Consider the following 23,608-nt stretch of genomic DNA (forward strand, 5'->3'; position numbering starts at 1 on the left):
GCTTGATATTGGAACAGCGGGGTATTCACCGATATATCTTGTTCAGCAACCAAATTTCGTCCTTCCCATCCCCCATCATATAGAGCAGATCTTTTTCACGCACTACATACCAATCATGACGACTTCCTCCCACTTTCCTGTGATGGAGACCTTCAACTGCGGTCCATTCAAAGCCCCTCGCGTATGGACGGGCCTCTGGCAGCTTTCTAGCAACGCTTGGGGCTCCGCGCCAGTATCCAAGATCAGAAGTGGTATGTCCCGGCATGTTAAGCTGGGATACACCGCGTTCGGTGAGTGAACAATCACTCATCATCACATTACAGCTGATTGATGATTGCTTAGACATGGTGAGTGGCCCCCTCGGTGGTGTAGAATTAATGATCGCTCAACCCTGACTTGCGGAACCTAGGGTATATTACGATCCGAGTTACCTCTTGAATGAATGCTGACCGCTTTCTCCACAGCCGACCATTATGGCAGCTCCGAGATCATCTTCGTTCGTAGCGTTCATCCGTCTCTTGTCTGTAACTGACCTCCGAAAACAGGGGCAATTCAAGAAGAATCTTTTATCAACAGATGGACCGCATGTTGTTGGCGCAACCAAGTGGTGTGTGTTCAAAAGCTTAGAACCATCGCGGGCGGTCGTCGAAGCTGCGGTCCAAGAACGACTGGAAAGAATGTCTACGGACCGTCTTGATCTTCTCCAAGTAAACAATGATCATCTCTCCACACGTTCGGTTGCTGATTGCGACCCCTCAGTTCCACTGGCAGGATTACTCCGACAAGGGGTATCTCATCGCCTTGCAATATCTCTGCGACCTCCAAATAGAAGGAAGGCTCTCTGCGATCGGTAGTACTCCCACTTCTTTGGTGATTAATCACTGACCGACCGCTAGGGCTCTGCAATTTCGATACGAAGAGAACGGATGAAATTTGTACTCAATTGGGACCTGGTTTCATCGCAACTAATCAAGTTCAGGTTCGTACGGGGCGCATCCTTACAGTGGTCAACTCATTCAAGGGCCGGGACCTAGTTCTCCTTGATAGACACACGCCCGCTTCACGGCATGGCGGACGTTTGTGATAAGCACGATGTCAAAATACTCGCATACGGGACACTGGTGCGTTTAGTACTCAACGTTGAGCGTGACAGATGAAACTTATACCACTGTAGTGTGGGGGATTCTTAGCGGACAAATGGCTTGATCAACCGCATCCAGATCTGTATTCGGGGCAACTGACGCCGTCACAACGAAAGGTGTGCCCTCTCCGCTTGTCCAGATTTTGCATGACGTGGATACCAAAATGCTGCAGTACCTCGACATGATCACAAGGGCATGGGGCAATTGGGACTTGTTCCAGGATTTACTGCATGTGTTGCGACTCATTGGAGATCGACATGGCAATGTCAGCATCGCCAACGTTGCTACGCGCTGGGTCCTTGATCACTCTTGGGTTGGAGCGGTAATCATTGGTAAGCTTACACTAAACGATGGCGGTCCCCCTCTGACTATCCGTCATGGGCGGCGCGCACAGGTGCACGGCTAGGACTGTCGGAACACCCTGGCGATAACCAAAAGGTCTTCACCTTTGCCTTATCCGCCGCGGACAATGCAGCAATCGATGCTGTGCTAGCGCGCTCGAATGGGCATCGTCTCATTACTACCATCGGTGACTGTGGGGCAGAGTATCGTTGAGTTGAACTTGATCCTGATTTCGATCTTGATGTCGATGGGCGTTCGCGATCTTTTCTATTTCATACTTTCTATCATGGCTAGTGCTATCAAATCAGTGTCTGAGTTCGTCTATGTGTACAGCGTTATAATATGATTAGATGCGACGATGGTTGGTAAAAGCGATGCGAGTGGATAGATACACGAGTCCATGAAATTACAGCTTGCTAACGGAGTTGGAGTTGGGAATCGGCGATGATAATGATGATGGTAGGCGTTGAATGGGTTGAAGCTTGCGCTTGATATCGCGCAGGACGGTCGTTCGGGGTTGCCAATCACGAAACGTATCTCGCAACCGACCGAACTCAGATTCAAAAAGGTGATATACTCGCTCGTCTGCAATAAGGTCTCGCAGGGCCCATGGTATCTGCATCATATGATCAGTTACAACGAGTGGATGTGGTGGGGTAGGACGCGCACCTCGTAGTCGTTTAGCTCGTTGTTGACGTTGAATGGCTCGATCACAAGCTCGGGCGGCTCTTCTAAACCATCGTTCGTCAGGAACAGATATTTGACGGCGAGTCTGAGATCAGAATGGAGTCGAATTAGGTAAAGTCGCTTCCATACGGTAGCTGACGTACGAAAACACAGCCTGCTCCTCGTACGCAGTCGAGTGTCCAACGCCGTTCAGTGATCCAGCGGTCGCCTCCGAAAGATGGGTAAGCAAGCCGCTGTCAGACAGCCCGGAGTTCATAATCCTTAGCAACAAGACAAGGAGGTTCGAAAGAAAATCGGAGGAACTAAGAGGTATCTCAGCAGCTAATTAAGCAAGAATTTGTTATACGCACTGGTATGCGTCGCCATCAATGTATAGAGCGCGAAGTATAAGGGGGTGGGACGCCGACGTGAACAAGCCAGAGTATATTGGGACGACTTGATCGTTCAGAGAAGCAACGTAGACCATTTTGACCTAGTATGCAAGTATGATCAGACGGCGAATGGATATCCCGCATCTTGGGCGTACCTGATGATGGAGCACGTTACTGAGAGCTGCTATGTAAGACTTGGAAACAGGGCTCTCGGTATTCTGTGAACGTAAGTTATGAACGGACGTCGCGACGTGGCCGGGAGCAGCCTCACCTGAAAATCGAACAGTTCCCTAGCGGCCGTTGATTCGAAATACTGGTGGGTGGATCAAATCTTGTTCATGACGTACAGCATACTTCACGTACCTGGATGTACGGCTGTAACAGTGAACTCGTGCTCAAGTACCTCAAGGGGCCGAGATGAATCCCGCAAAGCGCTAGACAACAGACTTTCTGCGGTTTCCTGAACGGCATACCGCCTTCAGCTAGAGAGACGCCATCAACCGCTACGCCCGCAGAGGTCGTTGAGTTGACGGTTATGATGTGGCCACCCTTCAGGAGCCGGTCGAGTAGATGGGTAGATACTATCGAGCCCTGGGAATGAGTGGCGATGAAGATGGCATCGGCAGCATGGATATCTGACAGCCATTCCTCGTTAGCCATCAATGTTGTGTAGAGTCTGCGGAAGCAAGTAAATGAATATTCCATCAGATAATTTGGATAATGAAATCAAAGGCTGAAACGCACTTCTCCACTCTGCGATCAATAGTACCTTCACCTTCTAGCGGGATCTTGGTGACCTTCTCGAGGGTAACGTCGTTCTGCGATTGAAACTCGTCCAGCGCTTGCAGCATCATATTGACGAACTTGCTACTCGTACCCGTTGGCTATGAATAGGAGCATCAGAAAACGAAGAGATCGAAGACGCAAGTACAAACCTCGCCCAACATTGTTCGCATGACCGCACCTGTGAGAGTAGGCAACTCGTTTAGGACAAACGACAAAGACTCGAAAGGAAGATGAAATCATTGAACCATCCGCTCCATGGAACAGTGCCATCGCCATCTCGGATGGACGTACGGAATCAATCAAGGGCTCGGAAAGGCACTGACCTGGGAACCAACCATGGATTCCAATAACGACAACCTTGCGACATCCTCTCAGTACATCTTCTGGTGCAAGACCCGAGCCCGAGCCCGAGCCCACGGATGAGTGTTTCTTCATCACGTCCCACGCTCGGGGAAGCGACTTTCCGAAGTGTATCATCTCCTTCTCTATCTCTTTCGACTTCCCTTTCCGTTTCAGGCTGGAACCTTTCAGAGCGCTCACGCCAGAAGCTTCTCGCCCTGCCCCACTTTCCCCTTCAGTCGTCTCTTTCGCAAATAGCACACCACTGACAAATTTCATCGTACGAGCCAAGGTTGAAGGGGGAGGCGGCGGAACCTGATTCCGAGGCTGCGCGTGGAACGTGTCCTCCCATGTGGGTAGGACTAAGTTTGGCGTCCGACTAGCGGGGGTGGACGTTCCGGATTTCTGCTTCGTTGGCTTAGCCTTGGAGCTAGTTGATGTGATAGAAGGAGCGGGGGAAGCAGACTTGCGACGAAGAGCCTTGTTGGCAGTGGTTGAGCTTGAGTTTGTGGTGTTGTTGGCAACGTCACGCTTTACACTATCCGAGATTGTGAGGGGAGGGGCTGGAGGCTTCGAACGTGGTTCCTTATCTCGACCTCGCTTACTCTTTTCCATCGTAGCTGGTTTGCTCAACGCAGTTGGGTTCTGTGGCGACGGAGGGGGATCAAGAGGAGGGACAGTCTGCCTCGGCGGTTTCGCCACTTCGTCCTTTTTCGTCGCATCGTCTGTCTTCGCGGCCTCTGCCTCTTCCTCGTCGATAGTCATCACTTCCATCTCGCCCTCCTCTTTCATCTCGATTCTCTTCGTCAGCAGGCCGCGCGCAGCGAAGAATGACGCCCATCCTACTCGGTTACTCGTGATCGTGTCCTCGATGGGATTCGCCGACACGTCGGAGCCGGCAACGCTTGGATCGGGGTTGGGGGAAGCATCCGACTTCCCTTCTGCCTTCTCTCCCCCCGCCGGCTCGTCTGAACGGGTCAGAGTCTCTTCTCTCACTATCTCCGATTCTGTCTTCACGCTCTCACCACTTTCCTCTACCCTCGTCTGATCTGCTTCCTCGGCTATTGTTGGAGCCACGGAACCATTCCCATACCAGGCCCAAGGCGAAAGCCATGCCAACGTTCCCTGAGACTCCGTCGACCGCACGCTCATCACATCCTCCGCCTGTTCCACTTTATTATCAGGCGCAGCGGGCTCCACGTCTGGCCGCGGTGCCGTATCGCTCGGGAGTGACGTGGCCGTAGCCGGTGAACTGGAGATCGGCGTAGAATTGGGGTTGCGATTGTCAGGGTCAGTAACGGAGATCCGGGGCGGAACGGAATCAGTATGCGCATTTGCTATAGGATTCGCAGGTGCGGAAGCTGAGGAAGACGCAGAGTCAATTTCGTCCGGAGTTACGTGCTGTAAGTCGCTGGCATTAGCCGCTGAGGTACCAGGGTTCGTCGGTGTATCGTCGGGCTGAGAGGCCTTCCACGTCAGATAATCCCACCAGGTCGTACTTGTAGACGTGGTAGTCGTAATCGTCGTCGTAGTTGTGGTAGTTGTTTCGATGATGGGGTCTGCGGAGCTAGCCGACGGCTCAGCCGCATTTGCCTCACCCATGGAGGTAGGTGACTCAGTGATTGGCTGCTGAGGTTCGGCTGGTCTTGGATCACCACGAATGGTTGGGGTCTCCGAGTCTTTGGGGGTTCGTGAGTTACGCAATAGATAAGATAGGCGAGAGACGTACTAGTAGATGAACCGCTCGCGCTCCTCTCAATTCCCTCCGGTGCCTCCGTTGTCTTGACCTCGTTACTCGCGGGGGCCTTCCGTCCGAAGAGCGGGATGCTGAGCGTGAACCTGGAACTCGCCGGGCCGAGCGAAGATAACGTCCTCGGACGAATGGTGCCGTCGTCGCGCAGGTCCGGTGGTGAAGGGACAACAGATGGTGGGCTTGGTGGTGGAGGCGTCTGAGCGCCATTAATGGGCACCTCATCGTCTACCGAGGTCACAGAAGAGCTGTGGGTGGAGCGAAGAGGGCTTGAAACTAAGGGTGATGAGGAGGATATCGATGCGCGCGTGGTGGAACTGGATTTGGTGGGTTTGCTTGCGGCTGGAATAGGGAAGGGAACAGATGACTGGACGGGAGCTGGCTCAAGGATGGGCGGCATGGTGGATGCTGTAGGTGGCGGTTCCGAGCTTGACGGCATGTCGGATTGACTTGGTGGCGACACATCCGTCGTTTGTTGAACCTCCTCCGTGAGGTCGACGGTGAGGGTCGGAGTCACGTCGTCTGGGACAGTGGCCGCGCGCACTTCCATCCTCTCTAGCTTGGGCGCCGTAGCCCGCCCCTTCGCCCTAGACAGCGAGCCAAACCAAGTGGGTCGAGAAGGTCTGCGACGAGACGGAGTTGATGCAGTAGACGCGCTCGTTGCCGCCTCGCTCGACCTCACATCTATACTTCATTCGATTACCGGCATTGTAAAGAGATAATCAGGACGTACCAGTAGCACTACTCCACTCATTGCCCCCACCGCTTGATGACGAAGAGTCCTGGTTCATCGACTGAATTGACGGCGACGGCGTCAACGACGGTGCAGAAGGTTGGCTCAAGTCAGGGAGTTTTGATGCTGCAGATGCTAAAGGGGCTCCTTGCTCTGGCTGCGCGAAAACCAGTGCTAACGTTGGTGGAGTTGATTGTTTCGTGCGCGATGAAAGCGAGCGCCAAGTGGCAGGGGGGACCGATTTTGATGATCTGACTGACTGGGATGTCGACGAACGTCTTGAACTCATCGGAGTTCGCCACAGCGCCGCAAGGATGCACGTTGAGGAGCGCAGCAAGGACGACCTGGGTCGGTGTGACATACGTGACGTCTATCACGTGAAAGATTGACTTCAACTCCTGGACTGAAACGATACGTTCAGCAGCGCTTAGCCATAAAGCTCCTCTCAGTCTCAATCAACGAAATACGACGACAACGCCGTATCCTGGTTTACCATACTAATGGAGACGAATGACGAACCTATTCCGATTTCGCATTAATCAAAAGTCTCAAGGACCTTTCGGGACAGGTAGGACGACGTCGAAATTGTCCAAACGTTGAGACAACGAGGTTCAAGCAAAAATGATCAACTTGGGAAGTACCGTCTTCCACCTAACGCTCCTGACCTGTCTCAACACGTCATGTATCCAGCGGTGCGTAGACGTGCCCCACGACCCAATAAATAAGGAGGGATGTGGCTACGGTTCCAGTACGTGCATATCGAGCATAGATAGATTCCGCATGATGGACTACTGGCGCGCTAGAGACCACTTCCTCAAACTCAACGTTCCTAGTTCTTGTAGCGCAGAGGCGGTTGGTTTGCATCGCTGTATCATAGCGAGCGTTAGCCAGTTCTACCTCGCGTACCCGGGATCCTGCGAAGTCTAGTCTCCTCGTCGACTCGACATCAACCGTGCGAGAACGAAGGTGAATATCTATCTCATCCTGTCAAAACTCAGTCGTGATGGCCTGTAGGCCATTTTGACCTACCTAAATCCTAGTCCACCCGACTCGGTAGCGCTCGGCAAATCTCGCTGCATCGTGTCCACGCCGAGAAGCTTCCCCATGTTCGACCACGAACAGCGCGCCAAGGAGTTACGAAGCTTCGCAAAGTTCGGGGAGCTCAGGCCTTCGCCTACAGCCGTCCAATTGAAGTTGGGGAAGTATTGGGTGGCCACTGGCAAATGGATCTCGACGACGTCGGACGACATGGACGATAGGTTCGTTGAAAGGAAATAGACCCATTGATTCCGTCAGTTATACCGGGCGTTGAGCACCAAGGTGATACTCCTCAGGAGCGGGTGTTGCGCGAAGTCGAGCAACGGTGGTACTGGGTCACCGTCAATACGAGCAAATTCATGTGCAAGGAATACTATACCCTGAATCCTCCTCACAGTGAGCACCACCCTTTCGAGTTTGCTTGGGTGCGCAAGAACATCGACACGCCATTGTGCAAGTCGCCGAAAAGGTCTACCGTGGTAACGTTCTTGATGGATTACAGCCCCATGAGCCACCTAAAGAACACGTTGATTGAAGGGAAGCGTAAGACGCAAGCCACTTTGCTCAGTTCCATCGGCGGCTTCAGAAGCTTTGAGCTGCCGGAGGATGAGGGGAACCGGTCGACTTCGAGAGACCGTAGCTTCGGGAAAACCGCATACGAATTTGAGAAAATCGTGAAGGTCCGTGATCCGCCCCGTTTATCCTGAGGATCTCGAAGTAAGGGAATGAGTTGATGAGAATGGTGTGGTGTTCTTCGTCGGTGTTTTGGGCGTGGAGATGGAGTGATGTGAGTTGACTAGCTCTTCGGAGTCCTTGGTAGCGAGAAAGTCGCCCGGATGGTATATTCGTTAATGTAAGACTTATCATTATGATGAGGGGATACAGGTGGATATGGATACGGCTCTCGATGATGCCGATGAAGAGGTGGTTTTTTCCCATCGTCAGGGAGTTGGAACGAAAGAGGATTGGGCGTACGAGGCAGTACCTCGATACAAAATACTTAGTCTACCCGTCGCACGCCATATTCAGGATCTCCGAGAGGATTTCGAACGATAGGCGCGTGAGTGCGAAGGCAATGGTCGCCGTTTAAGTTGAAGTCTTCTAGATCAGATAAGATAAGGTAAAGACTTAGGCCTCAACTTTTCGAGCCCCGCCGCATCAGGTTTGCGACTTTCGCTTTAACTCTGCGATGACACCGTGCAGTCGTTACGACGGCGAGGATCCCAGATATTTTAGTCTTAGAAGAGCTGAAACCTGCGGCTACCTCCCAACTTGTTGTCGCAACGCTACTTTGCTGTCCCTATCGCCGCCATTCCTCCCGTCTTACGCGCGCCGCACCTGCCAACTTGACTTTGGAGGAGTATGATTGATAGTGACGATGGATTACGGAGATTGTACCCAGTAAGCACCATCTTATTGTTCATAGTTGGCATGCTACTGAAGGACTGGGACCTCTCAGACATACGAACAAGGGCATTGATGAGGAGTAGAAGACTCCTTCCCCTCGCCTCGCCTGGCGCTGGTCCGTTCCGGAATATGTGAATCAGCGCGTCGCGATTTTGCCGCAACCCGGACATCATCCTCGTGTTTTCCTGACACTGGAAGGATATCGTTGGAGCTTCGCCCAAACTACCACATGTAAGTGCTATCTTGCCGTGCTTAACATCATGCTTACGATACGACGTATCGGTTCAGTAGGGGTGCCACTTCTCGTAAATTAACCACCACTTTTCTTTGGTAGATGTATGAACGGATCGGGGGGGGGGGATCGAAGAGCGGTAGAGAATACAGGCGCGAATACCTAGAGCTTATACGATGGTACGAAGGGGGATCACATGGAGACACGACGCTATGGTATCTCAAGGCAGCGGGTAAGTTCATTCACCCTCACACCTTTGGCCGTTCCAATTGACGACGTAGGTGTTTGCTGGAGCTATCCGCTCTGATAGTCACGCCATCAAGATGCCTCCCACAGCTCTCGTCTTATGGGTGCACATTTCGTCGTCCGTTTCCCCCCAAAATCCGCTAATCTACATCTTCGTGCGCAGAGCGGCTGCGAAGCTGCGACGTCCCAATTTCAGGCGCTTTGGCCCTTAGTACTTAGTACGTGGTGCCGTCATAACCTGCATTCAACGACGAGGACCCGCTGGACACCCTGGAGTAGACAATGTTCGCCATCCTTCCGCATCCTGTTCACGACTTTGCTCAGCTTGCCGAAAGAGACGACTTGCATGCGGAAGTGAGTAGAATGAGAGGAGCGGGAGCACGAGCACGATGGATGGATGGATGGATGGATGGATGGAAGAGAACGAGGGGGAAGTAGAATCAGGTACGAAAGTCGGAGGAGAATAGGAAGACGTACCACGATGAGCACGAACGCGAACGGCCTCGAGTTCGATTTTGATTTTGAGTTCGAACGTGACGGGCAGGCTGACGCCGACGTCGATGATGGAGGGGTGTGGGTACCTAAGAACGAGATGATGAACGGGAGGAAGGAGGAGGGTGGGGAAAGAGAGGAAGTGGAATCAGGTACGGATGCGCAGGAGAGGGCACGGAGACGAAGCAGCGCAAACTGAAACCCGAGACCGCACTACGTCAACACCTGCACCAAGGCGACGACGACGAGGCGGATTAGGCCTTGAGGACAAGAGGGAGATGTCACTGGAGACGTTCTGGTGACGCAAAACGCAGGTGAGTGGGTGAGCTGTGCTGGAAGACGCATGAGCTGACCTCGCAATTCTGCTGCTTCGGTGATGTCTCTCCCACCGCCTCATTCCCGCACGGTCGCGCTGACGCTGGCGCAGCAACACGCCTCTGGATAAGCGCCATGCTAAGCACTGACATGCTACGTAGAGTACACCTCCTCCACATCACTAGTAGTATTGCGTACATTCTTCACAAAGATAAGTACATCTCATCGACGAGTCCATCAGGTGGTGCATGACACGTGCACGCGACGGTTTTCCTCTTTTCCATCGCCTCTCCTCTCCTCTCCCCTCAGGCCTCTCCTGCCCCAGGTTTCCAATTCCCCCCGCCGCCCACCCACCTCGGCCTCCACACCATAGGTCGTAGATTGTAGACCATCGACCCGATCCGACGTTTCCTACCTCCCTGTGGTTGTAGCATTCTCGCGTCCTCCTTACTCCCTCCCCATCTCCCCATCTCCCGATTTTCCCATTTCCTTACATGTATTTCCTCTGTCTCCTCCTGCTAGCGTGATGATTCGATCCTCCCCGCGTCGTCACCCCGCGTTGATACTTATTAGCCGACACCCCGCACGCTTCTTGTCTCCGGGTCTGCGTATGTGACTCGCCTCGCCGCCTTCATCTATCACACACACACGTCTCATTCCCTCATGCTTGTGCTTATGCTCGAATTTAGATACTGAATGGTACATCAATGCGATCCTATGATTCCTATTCTTCTGATCTACCTTCTCCCCGATGCCCCACTCCGTAGATTCCGTCCATGTGTCCTCTCCTCCCTTTTGAAGTGGCACCGTCAGTACGGCATTGGTTCGTTATGTTACGTTTGCTTCTCACGTTGCTCTTTATGATCTGTAACGACGACAGCCTAACAGGAAGTTCTCTCGCTCGGCACGTCCACCTGACCCTGCTAGGCATCGCTTCTCCTACTACGCACGGAGTACACGCGCGAAGACCATACTCCCGGGATCAGGCGCACGTCCTCAGACACGAGATCCCACCCACGTCGACCCGCTGCTGCATCAGATCATGTGTCGTGTGTCGTGACCAACGTAATGCTATTGAATATCGAACGGCGGAGAGCCCTGCTGACTTCTCTGATATGGAACGTCGTCCCCAGTGAACTGCCGATAAAAGACATCAACCGCGCTGCTCCCACCTGGCCTCTCATCCCACCCATCCCACCCATCCTACCAATTCCACCAATTCCACCCATACTGCTCACCTCGCATTTGCATTTGCATCTAATACATGTCCGCATCCAAAGGCGTAGCCCTCGTAACAGGCGCCGGCAGAGGCATCGGCCGCGCGATCGCGCTGCGCCTCGCCCGCGACGGCTACTCGCTGGCCCTCAACGATACATCCCCCAACCGCGCCGCCGTCGCTGCCGTCCAGTCCGAGATCGCGCAAATCACATACAGCGGCAGACCTGCCAAGGCGGTGGGCGTGCCGGCGGACGTGACGGATGAGGGACAGGTGCAGGAGATGGTGCGGCGGACCGTCGAGGAGCTCGGTGCCGTTGATGTGGTGGGTGTATTTTATCTTCATTCATAATATATATATATATTGCGGTGTAGTTGCGAAGAGGTGAAAATGCTGACGAGGGCGTCGTTGCAGATGGTCGCGAACGCGGGCATACTCAAGGCGCGGCCGAGTCTGGTCGAGAGTACGTGCGCCTCTACTCCCACCCACGCGTTATGGCTCATGCATTATGCTCTTTTCCAGCGTCATTGGCGGACTTCGACGCGACGTTCGCGGTGAACGTGCGCGGCGTCTTCCTCTGCTACAAATACGCGGCGCAGCAGATGATCGCGCAGCACCGGCAGAGAGGGGGGGCGCCGGCGTCGACGGGGTGCAGCATCATCGGCGCTGCGTCCGTCACGTCCAAACAAGGTACGTGCATTGTAATCGAAACCACTGCGCTGTGTGGGGTGGATAGTGACAATACTCTATCTACTATTGCTGTTGTGTAGCGTGGGCGGGGCTCTCTGCGTATTCGGCGAGCAAATGGGCGGTGCGGGGGCTGACGCAGGCCTCAGGTGCGTGCGCTTCCACTCTCTTCTGCACTGGTGTTATTTATGGCGATTGAGTACTAAAATGCCAACGACCCTTGTTGTTCATATTCCATATTCAGCGCTAGAGCTCGCGCCCTATGGAATACGGGTGAACGCATACGCACCTGGCCTCGTTGATACCAAAATGGGTACGTCCTACTGATCCCGACGATGGACGCACCTGTGACACGTCTATCGAACAGTGGAAAGAATCGCGGTAGAGAGCAACAGGGAGCACTCGCGATACATAGCCGAGGTGCGTGTATATCCCATCGCCCATCGCCCGTCTCCGCGGTGCCAACACCCCGCCAGGAATCGCGCAACATCCCCCTCAAACGCTTGGGCACGCCAGACGACGTCGCCAACCTGGTTGCGTTCCTCGTGTCGGACAAGGCGTCGTATATTACCGGTGCGTTCGACACTAGCCGAGGCACATATAAACAACCACCACAAAACTGACGCGCACTCTCTTTGCACTTACATATCCGTACTTGCGAACATTTTCGCATGGGCATGATCAGGTCAATCGGTGCGTCTCCACCCACACTGTGTCGGTGATCCCGGTGCTGACGCGCAACGCCCAGGTATCTGTCAACGGAGGAGCGTTCTTCGATTGAGGGTTATATAGCTATACGAGGGAAAGAGTGCCGACTCTTATGTGCATTGTGCGTCGAGCTCCGTACGCAGATATCGGCGGTATCAGGTAGTTGTCGGTGGTATAGGAAAATCTAATCCGCGTTTCTTTCTATTTTCTATTCTTTGGCTACGGCCACATTGACGACGATGACGGCGAACACGATGCAGGTGACTGGGCACGGCCAAATCGACCGGGGTGGCCACTCAGAGGCAGTGTTGATGCGTATATGCCGATTCGCATGCAGAACCGTCTATCTGGTGTACATGTACACCCATCTAGGCACGTCGAATCATGCAACGAGACGGCGGATACTTTGCATGGTTAGAGTCTAATGCGTCGTAAGCCGGTGCGGGCCAGAGGTACAGGTACACGATCATCCGTTCGTGTGGTATAGCGAGATTCGACTTCGACGCCGCTGTCCGGTCATCCGTCATCCTTCTATCTATCAAAGCCTATCCACTGACTCCGGACCTAGTGCTGGGTTAGGTCGGCCCAAAACTGGTACTTCTGGACTACCCTACCTCTTTCTTTCAACCTCATCATATCACTTATTGGCCAGAACCCTATCTATCTTATGCCCGGCCAGTGCTAGCACTGGCCGGGCTAAGATAGATGGTGGGGATAACCGTAACACAGTGTCAGAAATCCGTAGCCACACTGTGGCTACGGTGGGAAAATTATATATACCTTGAAATATTATATTAGCACCTCGTAGCCACACTGTGGCTACGGTGAGAAAATTTTATTTACCTGGAAATCTTATAATAGCAACTTGTAGCCACACTGTGGCTACGCTCAGCGGTAGAAAAATTCAATATACTTTTGAATATTGAAGTAGCAATTCGTAGCCACAGTGTGGCTACGATATTTTACTTAGTAATGAGTGGAGCGCGACGGAGTTTCAATCTCGGCCGCCCGGGCGCTTGAGCAGGGTGGAATCACCCTGCTCAAGCGCCGGCGACCGGGTCCGTCGCTGCTGGCTCAACCCAATGGCACGGACGGTTTTAGAAACTCGTAGCCACACTGTGGCTACGGTGAGAAAGGGTTATTGGACGCGCCACCCTCTTACGCCGCCGTCTACGGCACTCAACGACTACCAGCTACTGACTACCCATGTCAACGTCGCCGACTTCGACTCCAGGCTCGATTCCCTCCCCAATCACCCGTCAACGCCCATCAGCGCTGTCCACAGCCATTTCCAGACGCGTACATCCGCCTGCGCTGCCTCTCCTCTCCCACCATCTCCAATGGCGACTACTATGGCTTCTACAACCCCAGCGACTGCCCTATCAACACCACACTGTCCCAGCTCACTCAAATCAAGTCTATGCCCCGAAACGCGCCGAAACGGCCTCGAATGCCCATAAACGATGCCGCAAATGTATACCACTACCCCCACCAACTCTAGCTCCCGTACCCTGCCTAGAATACCCCAAACTGCGTCGAATACCCCGAGCCACGCACAAACACCAAAAACGAGGCGGAGAGACGCGTTCCCGGCCTAGGTAGTGCGTAGTGCGTAGTGCGAATGGGTCAGGCTCCGATCGGATCGCGGGGAAGTGCAGAACGGAGGAGAGGAGAGGCGGGACTATATGAGCGAATGAAAATGAAGATTAGAATAAGTACGAACGAACGAAATGAAAACGAATACGCGAACGAGAACGAACGCGAAACCAATGCGAAACGAAACGGGGAGACGATGGGCAGACGCTGGAGAGATGGGGACATAACGGAATCCGGGAATACGACACGAATGAATGAATGAACGGGGAACCAAAGGGAAGATAACGAAATGCGCAATACGAACAGAACGAAATGGAAAAGACATCGTCGTTCATCACAACCCAACTGCTCCATCTAGCGTGTCTCACCGTCTCACCCCACCCCATCATCTACGAGCACCTTCATATCCATATCCTAAGCCGTATCCTTCTGCTTACAGTACCTTGCTAAAATCGGCTCCGTCGTCTGGTTCCTATAGCGCTGCCTATGTGCCACCGCAATTGCCATTCCCAATTCCTTGTAGAATGTGAATGTAATTAATATATACCAGTAATAACGACGCCCCGTCAACATGTATAGCAAATGATCAAGCGATTACGAGATGTGTCGCTGCAAGAGCCTGCAGGACTGCTCATATGTAGGGGAAACCGCGACGGAAAGCACACGATTGCTGGCGTAGCTTCGGGAGTCGCCTGGGAAGCGGCATCCAGGATGGTTCAAGAGGTCGTGCTCGGCGAAGCTAATGGGCGCAAGATATCTCAGATTCAAAACATAATTATTCTGGAGGGACGTACCGTTTGCTGCTGCCGTCTTCCCCTCCACCTCAAGTTCCTTGCTCTGGAGCTCCTCTTCATTACTAGCGAAGCTTCGCGACCGTAGACCAGCCGCGAATGGAGGTCAATTTTGGCTGTATTCGTGTGTGGAACCTAAGCCGAGCATGAAGGGACTGCCTTTTGAAGTCGTTCGCAATCCTGCGGCCGTTGCTTACGGCTGCGAACGCCTTCGTGAAGCGAATCACTCCCAGGGGAATGGGGACTTACCTTCCGTGTAGTTCACTGTAGAGACCGTGTCCACTGCCTTCTCTGCATCTCCCTCTCTTTTCGCTGGCTGAACGGTTGTCGGTCTGTCTTGGAGACGAATGGAAACACTGGCGCATGCTCCGTGTTGCGCACTACGTACCGGAGCCTGCCGCGTAACCTCGATATGGAGAGGGAGAGGGCGGGAGAGTATAGAAAGGGTCCGTGGCATCCCCTCATCGCCGCGTTGGCGTCCACTTCGTGCTCATCGTCGTCGTGGTTTGCGTGTGAGAGGTGGACGGGTTGAAGACACTGAGTCCGAAGTCGGCTCACGGAGCGGAGCTCGATCGAGCACGTGGCGCTTGTTCTTGCACCACAATGGGCAGCCCCGCCCTCAACGGCCTCAACGTTCAACCTCGATTGTTTTGCTCGCTATCACAACCAGGGAATGGTTGGTGAGTAACTGAGTACCACAGAGCTTGGGCTGAACTCACCACCAGCAACTACTCCAGACAAATCCAGCCCCAGGCAGATCCCGTCGCAAACGTGGACAACAGCGGCGGGTTCCCTGAACGTTGACAACGGCCGACCATGGACAGCAGCGGGGCACGAGCGTCTGCAAGTTTGTTGAACACGCAACGTAGGGAGCGTCGTCAGTCGCTCCCATTTTCCCTCTCCCTCATCCCCCCTCTCTCCGCATTTAACGCCGGACGATTTGCTGGACTCACTCGGAACAACGAGGGCGATCGAGAGCGGAAAATCGACGCACATTTGGCCAGTTCTTACTGCGCAAACGTCTAGTATGTGTCCCACATATTCATTCCCACTGCCTTCTTACTCACACGCTTCGCTCGATCCCAGATACTCTAAGCCGCTTTCCATAAACCCTGTCACACCATGAACACCGCTCAGAGCCTTGTAATGGGCCACAACATGCAGCCAACTCACAAGCACGCCGCGAACACGCCCTACGGCCATCCAACGCGTCCTGATGCCCAAGCTGGCGCCAATACATTCTTCAATATCCAAAATCGGCACGCACGCCCTGGAAAATGCTGCTCATCACAGAACGGCTCGGGAAACGAGGGAGGCGAATGGGAGGCGACGAACAAATATAAATGGGCAAACGCGAACGGCGTAATGGAGAAACGGAGCACGCAAAATGGGGGGTAGCATATGTAGCGGGTAGCGGGTAGCGGGTCGTGGCGCAAACAGAGAAACGGGGAGAGAAATGCAGAAATGAAGACATGAACAACGAAGTAATTGCAAAACAAGTAATGAAGAAATGAAGACGAAGAAATGAAGAAAGAAACGAAGGTAGAAAGGAAGACGTCTGCGTGCGCACCCTCGCCTCGACGACTCGACGACTCCTCTCCAATAATCTTCTGAATCCGAATCCCGGGGCCGGCGTGAGCGGCTGCAGCACGATGCGCCAAACGCACGGGCAAACGCGAACACCACCACCGACGACGACGACGACGTGGGCATGGTACTAACAGAAACGCAAGCGCAAACGGCAACGCCAACATAACCACGAATACGCAACGCAGGAGACGACCGTGAAGGACGGGCGCAAGAGGGGCGGAAACGCGCGCACGCACGCCAACGCCAACACTGATGCCAATGCCGACGTGCGGGCGAGAACGCGGGTACGAGACGCAAGGGGCTGCAGCCTGCAAATGCGAATGCACATGAACATGAGCACGAACTTGAACACAAATACGCACCGGGAGCGGGAACGAGAAGCAGAGCGGGAGCGGGACGGAGCGCGACACAACACGGTGCAGGAGGAACGGACGAGTGGGAGGGAGGGAAACGGAGGCGGGGGCGGGGGCAGGAACGGAAACGGAAACGGAAACGGAAACGGAAACGGAAACGGGAAAGAAACTGATGGGGGACGAAGTGGACGGACAGGTGAATCCAGAGTGCAGGCCATTCATCGTGGAAACGAGGTAATTTCTCCCATCCGTCGTTATGCTGGAGAACGTAGTGTTCCCGCTTCGTGACGAGAGGGAGTGTGGTGGAGGGGGGCACCGTGTCGCTGCGCCAAATTCCACGGCGCTGGTCGTGTTGAAGTCCGAGTTCAGGGAGTCCCGACGACGGAACGGGACGAAGTTTGAACCTCCATGTGGCTGGGCGCTTGAGCATAGTGTTCCATATGCTCAAGCGCCGGCGACCTGGTCCGTCGCCATCGATAAGGTATCTCCCACGTCGTCTACCTCGCCTACAACACCCAATCGGACACGTACACACAGTAAATCACCCTCCAACATCCATTTGTTACCCCTAGGGAGATAGTGAGATAGGGAGGATCGAGGCAGCACCTCGGCATAGACCAAGTATGTCCTCTCCACGCGCCACAACGAGCAAATGCGAGCTCACCGCGCTGTGTAGGCACTGGCCAGCGTAGCATTCAACCCTGCGACCAACTTTCGCATTCACACCCCGCATGAATGGCGCGCTATGAGCCTGCACCCACTTCAACTGACAAGCGACGTCAACGGCGACGGTACGGACGAAATTGATGTGGCCTCGAAGCGCGCAGTCAACGTAGACGAGGCGAGTATACTCCAGGCCAGCAACGAGGTATGGCACGACAGGAAGGCAGCGAGGAGAAGGAGATGCACAATGTCCCGTTCAGGCGCTGGGGGGGAAAGAAAGTCGAGGGGAATTAAATGGCGCGGCGCGGGCCACTAAGGTGAGTTGGTCGTTTTCGCAGTCTAAAACGTACTGACCTGCTTACGCCCCGTCGACAGTGTGGACTTCATCCAACAAGTCCCTGGCTTACACGTTTACACGTACGGCGGCCTGCAACCTAGAGGCAGCGGCATAGCCCTCGATCGTAGGGGACCGCCTTGACAAGGAAGGGTGTCGACGCTAGATAATGTCGATGGCGATCACGAAGAAGAAGAGGTACTTATACGGCATCAGTAAGTCTCTCGAGTCAGCAGAAACGGCAATGAGGCTCACATATGGACACAACCCAGACTTTGGGCGGCGAAGAGGGAGAGACAGCGGCAGCGTTGATGGGAGCAACCGGAGAGGGTAGCAACGACGAACGCGACGGGGAAGTAGGCTCGAGTGGGTTGAAAACAACATCGAGCGGGGGAGAGGTGGTGAGGAGAGGTGGGGAGAGGCGGGGAGAAGCTGAAGTGCAGGAAAGGGAGAAGGGAGAGAGAGGTAAGCAGGCAACGAATTGCTGCCCCCCCTCCATCTTGACCTTGCCTTTTTTATAGCTTTCGAATCTCCCATTACGAACGGGGCTACCAACGTGCGCAAGGACGTGAACTCTATAAAATGGGATTGAGCTAGAACGGGAAGGGAACGCCCGGACCCTAGGCGTACGGGGATACTTGGAGTTTGGCGTCCAGCTGCCCTCGCAGACGCGGTGCACTTGCTCCAGGTCGACCCGGTTCGTCAGCTCGCCAGCTTACAATACGAGCGCGGGAGATGGATAGATGAATGCTAGATGGGAAGGAAAGGTTGGCATTACGGGATCGACACCACCTCGCAACCAGGGCGCGTGCAGCCACAGAACCACGAACACTGCTCGCAAATGGAGGTGGACGTGTACACCTAGTTGCTGAGATTGTGGAGTGGCGATCCATCAGAGGTACGTATGTGTCGTTCTTGCCGCCCTTGCGCGTTATTGATTTATTTTGGGCCTAGGTTACTTCCTGGATACCGAACTCAGGGCAGCACGTCGCTAGGGTGCATGTCGAATCCAGTGTCCACTCGTAAATGGGGAGGGTGCGAGGCTCAGCGATCTGGGGGTACGCAATAGCAGTAAGTCTGGCCTTCTATGTGATTCGATGATGTCGAGAGACTCATATGTTGGTTTACAGATCTTGTGGGGTGTCGGAACGCGGTGACTGGTGGGCAAGCAGTTGCAGACACGATTTGACAGCGAATTGGAGCTGTGGGTGGCAGTTCGAGCGGGATGGATACTCCGGGACTGGGCAGCTACGACATGCACGCATGCCCGCGCTCTCTGCGAAACAGGAACGACCCACCAACATGATGTGTGCAGCAGCGTCTCTCCTTCATCCCTGCGCCCCTCCACGACATCCCCACTCTCCGGTGCTTACCCATTCTCTTGCACAACCCCAGCACCTCTAACCTCTAACAACCACTTCACACGGGGATAGCAGGAAATAGGCGATGTTGATTTCGGGGGTAGGAACCCAGGAGCGCGACGCCCGCGCCACATCGACAACTAGCCTTCATCGATCATCCCCCAAGGGCTCCCCAGCAACCTTGAGGCAGCGGGAGCGCGTCCAGATCCCAGGGGACCGCCTTGACGAGGCGCTGCAACAGCAGTTAAGGTCGACGGCGAAGAGATACTGACAGTGTTGACGAAGACAGAGAGGGTGCAAGGGCGCTGGCTGGAGCTGCGTCGAGTGGGTCAAATACGACCCTGAGGAGAGCAGAGGGCGGGAGATGGGAGGATCGACGGTGGAAGAGGCAGAAACAGGGAGGTGAGTAGGCAACGACTTGCTGCTGTCTCCCCTACTCACCTTGCCCTCTTATAGCCTTTGACCGCCCAATCCTCAGCAGAGCTATTGGATCACGGTCACACGCAGCTAATTCAATGGGATGGGAGTTGCTCCTGGGCGTCAAGTGTTACGGAAGGACAAACGCCGAATGCAGGCCAGCATTTACTGTCTTCGTCGTCGTCGTCGTCGTCGTCGTCGTCGAGACAGCAGGTGCAGGCGCAGGTATGGGAGATTGGAGGTGCTGTGGGGAGAGGTCAGCGATGCGATCACGGAGAGGAGGAGAACGAAGCGAGATGGAAAGGGAACTCTAGACGTGCTCAACCATCTACGACACCCCAGCCCTTCTGTACCACCCGTCTCCTCCCACCAACTCCAACGGCGGTCCAGCGGCTAGTACAACGACCCCAGACTACCCCAGAAACCACCCACTACCCCACGAATCCCCAAATCAAGTCAACGCGCTGATCGCACGAACCAAGACGATAAAGGTAAATGAAAGCAACAGCAAAAACCAGACACGGCGTAGGCAGGCAATACCGGGGCGAAGGCAAAACGGGGCGAAGGCAAAGAACGTGTTACGATGGATGATATCAGTCACAGGGCTTCGTCGAAAACTCGTATCTTCAAAGGCTTACACCGCAGGTATTCTTCTACGCCACTGCCGGTCGCGAGGGTCTCATCGATACTGTGCCGTCGGTGTCACAGTGCCATACCAAGCGTAAACCCGACGATGAGCCCGCGCAGAGACGCGCAAGGTCTCGCGCAAAGGCGACGAAATGACGAAGACGAGTTACAGCATGAATATGAGCACACGAAGAGAGCACTGGGGGACACAGAAGAGCCAGTCATGGGGATTGTGCAAGATACCCTTTGAGGTATACGCAAGCTTGCGCTGCGAGACACGTTCATGGACTGGAGAGCGCCAACATCTTCGTCGACGCCTGGCGGCAAGCTTACCTATCTATATTATCCGATGGAATAGGCAGCTTATTCCGCTGACCTCCTCAGAACCTAACGCCACAGGTGCACCCACCTCCGTTAGGGCCTACTGATGGAGGATCACCTTGTGGCGTTAGGTGTTTCTTGTCCCGTTGTCCCTCCACGCCCCCTTCTTCGTTGAGAATGTCGCTGAGCGTAGCGAAGCAACCGTCGCTCCCCGACCCAGGGTTAGGTGACGAAATATGTCCGGGCATGCTAGGAGAGTATACTGATAAAATTTCTACAGAGATAGCTTACCTCCTGCTCGTGCTATAGCTCAAATACCGTTTCGGTACCAGGAGAAGAGGGTGCCAATAGCCAGGATGTTGGTACAAGTTAACGCCACAAAGACCCATCTCTAGGTATACCCCCAGGCTATATGGGAAGCCCTTTCCCATTTACTTGTACCACTTTCTCCTCATGCAGCAGCTGGATTACTACCTGCAAAACCACTATACTGGCTACAGAGCACTGGGAAAGTGGTACAAGTAAATGCTACTGGGCTCCAAAAGTTCCTATATATATCCCCCAGGATTGGACCATAGCCCCAAGTACTTGTACCATCAGCTGCCTGAGCTACAGAATTATCTTTGTGTTTTATTTAATGCGCCCCTGTTCCCCTTTTCCCCTGACTTGCCTATCTATATTATCCGACGGATTACAGGGTGTAATCGGTCGACCTTCTCCGTTCGCGGCGCAACAACTTCACACACCTCCGTTAGGGTGTTCTGATGAAGAATCACCTTGTCGCGCCGAGTTGCGCCGCTTCCCCACGCTCCAGTGCCCCCTTCTTCGTCGAGAATCTCGCTGAGCGCAGCGAAGCAACCGTCGCTCCCCGACCCAGGGTTAGGTGACGAAATATGTCCGGGCATGTTAGGAGAGTATACTGATAAAATTCCTACGGAGATAGCTGCCCTCCTCCTCGTGCTGTAGCTCAAATACCGTTTCGGTACGAGGAGAAGAGGGTGCCAACGGCCAGGATGTTGGCGCGACTCGGCGCAACAAGTACCCATCTCTAGGTATACCCTCAAGGTATATGGGACAACTTGTTGCGCCGTGTTGCGCCGCTTCCTCATCATCCAGCAGCACGTTTACTACCTGCAAAACTACCATACTGGCCCCAGCCACTTCAAACAGTGGCGCAACTCGGCGCAACAGCTCCCCAAACCTCCCCATATATATCCCCCAGGACTGGGTCGTTGTTGCGCCGAGTTGCGCCACCATCTGAGGAAGCTGTGGAATTATCTTTGTGTTTTATTTAATGTGCCCCTGTTCCCTCTTTCCCCTGACCTGCCTATTCAGGCAGCTGAGTGTTCGCATTTTCTCACAGTTACAATACATCACAACTCCGACCTCACTACTAAATTAGTTTCTCACAGTCAGTAGCCCACATTAGGGACTTCAAATTCCGCTCTAATGACACTTTTTGTAATGAAACATGGTCAGAACCTGCTCCAATTGCTTAGGTATATAGAGGAATGTTGTTCAGAATAATAAAAAGCATAAGATGCAAAAGCTCCGAAGTAGTTAGGGCCATTTTAAAGCAGTCAAGAAGGGCAAAAATGCGAACTTAAGTAGCAAATAGTGGGCTACTGACTTAGGGATTGACTTTCATGACTTGCTTGAGTGACCAAAAGTGTTCAGAATGCGAAATTACATAGGATACAATTGACAGTATATACCTAGCATATTTTAAGGACAAGCTACAGTCTCCAAAATGCGAAATTAGCAGGAAGAATGAGCTGTACTGCCTCAGGATTTGATTTTCATGGCTTGCTTGAGTGGACAAAGTTGTTCAGAATGTAAAAGAACATAAATCCGATGTGGGGCACAATTTGTAGCAGCAGATATTGCCATTTAAATTGAGCAAAAATGCGAAGTACAGCCAGAAGGTGACTCCTAGCCCCCCTAGATCATGTGCTTACAGAAAACCTCTGAAGTATTCTGTAAGCACATGACCCAGGGGAGCTAGGGGACATTCCCACAGGCAAAGAACAACAAAATTCGCTCAGAGGGCCTTTTTTTTTGTGAGTACAAGGGCAGGACTTGTCCCAATTACTTAGGTATATAGAGGAAAGTTGCTCAGAATGATAAAATACATAAAATGCAAGAACTCCGAAGTAGTTAGGGCCATTTTAATGCAGTCAAGAAGGGCAAAAATGCGAACTTAAGTAGCAAATAGTGGGCTACTGACTTAGGGATTGACTTTCATGACTTGCTTGAGTGGCAAAAAGTGTTCAGAATGCGAAATTACATAGGATACAATTGATAGTATACCATTGGCATATTTTAGGGACAAGCTACAGTGTCCAAACTGCGAAATTAGCAACAAGATTGATTTATAATGCCTCTGGATTTGATTTTTATGACTTGCTTGAGTTGTTCAGAATGCGAAATTACATCGAACTGATTCAATACAATGTAAGATTAGAGGGTGAACCAGCAGCATCAGAAAGTACCAATGAGAAGGGAAGTCTCATCTTCCTTTAGTTTGTTCTTAACTCAAAGATGCAAAATCTATACTGACGTCCTGGCGTGGGAAAGTGTTATGGAAGAACTGTATAGCTAATTTACAGTTGAAGCGGAGTCCGAAATTATTATCTGACATCAATCCATCAATTTCTCTTCTTTCTTCTTTACCACTATCTGATCTTTGAGTGAATTGTTGTTCAACTGAATCCCTCAACAACTGCTTAGTTTTAGTTACTCCGTCTTGCTATACCAGTTTTCTACTACATAAATTGATACAGTATATACAAAAACAGATCAAATACATATAGTATATATAAAAAAAATGGCCTCTTTACTTCCTTTTGCTCAAGTTCTTGATAAATTTCCTTCTTTATTATCTTCTGATGCTTTACAACTTCCTCCTCCTGTAAAAATTCAAGTAGAGTCTGATGTTGTTAGTGCAGAAAGCCCTAGCGAGCTCAGTAGTTTACTGTCAGAGTTTGAACTTGGGCATTTTATTCTTGATTTGAATTATGCTCAGCCTCACCCAGGTACATTCTTTTCCCATTTTGAAGACCAA

General features: G+C 52.9%; 6 protein-coding genes across 6 annotated transcripts; 5 read left to right on the forward strand and 1 right to left on the reverse strand.

Annotated features, from left to right (window-relative positions):
- Positions 1 to 115: 115 nt before the first annotated feature.
- Positions 116 to 1,697, forward strand: PC9H_011870 (uncharacterized protein; the record flags this gene model as incomplete). Its single annotated transcript, XM_036781350.1, has 9 exons — positions 116 to 290; positions 465 to 496; positions 546 to 707; positions 760 to 853; positions 897 to 979; positions 1,035 to 1,121; positions 1,175 to 1,258; positions 1,315 to 1,474; positions 1,537 to 1,697. 9 exons carry the CDS (start codon positions 116 to 118, stop codon positions 1,695 to 1,697), a joined length of 1,038 nt encoding a protein of 345 aa, XP_036627205.1.
- A 193-nt stretch (positions 1,698 to 1,890) lies between these two features.
- Positions 1,891 to 6,439, reverse strand: PC9H_011871 (uncharacterized protein; the record flags this gene model as incomplete). The annotated part of the gene is made up of 12 exons (XM_036781351.1): positions 1,891 to 2,100; positions 2,154 to 2,256; positions 2,315 to 2,473; positions 2,522 to 2,643; positions 2,698 to 2,760; positions 2,814 to 2,855; positions 2,906 to 3,218; positions 3,287 to 3,426; positions 3,478 to 3,506; positions 3,652 to 5,346; positions 5,397 to 6,101; positions 6,151 to 6,439. 12 exons carry the CDS (start codon positions 6,437 to 6,439, stop codon positions 1,891 to 1,893), a joined length of 3,870 nt encoding a protein of 1,289 aa, XP_036627206.1.
- An 815-nt stretch (positions 6,440 to 7,254) lies between these two features.
- Positions 7,255 to 8,424, forward strand: PC9H_011872 (uncharacterized protein; the record flags this gene model as incomplete). Its single annotated transcript, XM_036781352.1, has 5 exons — positions 7,255 to 7,409; positions 7,586 to 7,868; positions 7,989 to 8,041; positions 8,074 to 8,248; positions 8,392 to 8,424. The coding sequence occupies 5 exons, from the start codon at positions 7,255 to 7,257 to the stop codon at positions 8,422 to 8,424; spliced, it is 699 nt and encodes a 232-aa protein (XP_036627207.1).
- Positions 8,425 to 9,554: 1,130 nt separating this feature from the next.
- On the forward strand, positions 9,555 to 9,823 carry PC9H_011873 (uncharacterized protein; the record flags this gene model as incomplete). Its single annotated transcript, XM_036781353.1, has 2 exons — positions 9,555 to 9,717; positions 9,801 to 9,823. 2 exons carry the CDS (start codon positions 9,555 to 9,557, stop codon positions 9,821 to 9,823), a joined length of 186 nt encoding a protein of 61 aa, XP_036627208.1.
- A 1,321-nt stretch (positions 9,824 to 11,144) lies between these two features.
- On the forward strand, positions 11,145 to 12,406 carry PC9H_011874 (uncharacterized protein; the record flags this gene model as incomplete). The annotated part of the gene is made up of 7 exons (XM_036781354.1): positions 11,145 to 11,420; positions 11,511 to 11,559; positions 11,619 to 11,786; positions 11,867 to 11,932; positions 12,028 to 12,096; positions 12,151 to 12,203; positions 12,260 to 12,406. 7 exons carry the CDS (start codon positions 11,145 to 11,147, stop codon positions 12,404 to 12,406), a joined length of 828 nt encoding a protein of 275 aa, XP_036627209.1.
- A 4,394-nt stretch (positions 12,407 to 16,800) lies between these two features.
- Positions 16,801 to 20,064, forward strand: PC9H_011875 (uncharacterized protein; the record flags this gene model as incomplete). The annotated part of the gene is made up of 6 exons (XM_036781355.1): positions 16,801 to 17,055; positions 17,498 to 17,689; positions 17,745 to 17,801; positions 18,091 to 18,283; positions 18,340 to 18,374; positions 19,636 to 20,064. 6 exons carry the CDS (start codon positions 16,801 to 16,803, stop codon positions 20,062 to 20,064), a joined length of 1,161 nt encoding a protein of 386 aa, XP_036627210.1.
- Positions 20,065 to 23,608: the final 3,544 nt, after the last annotated feature.

The sequence above is a fragment of the Pleurotus ostreatus genome (assembly GCF_014466165.1).
Source record: "Pleurotus ostreatus strain PC9 chromosome Unknown scaffold_9, whole genome shotgun sequence".
Classification (NCBI taxonomy): domain Eukaryota; kingdom Fungi; phylum Basidiomycota; class Agaricomycetes; order Agaricales; family Pleurotaceae; genus Pleurotus; species Pleurotus ostreatus.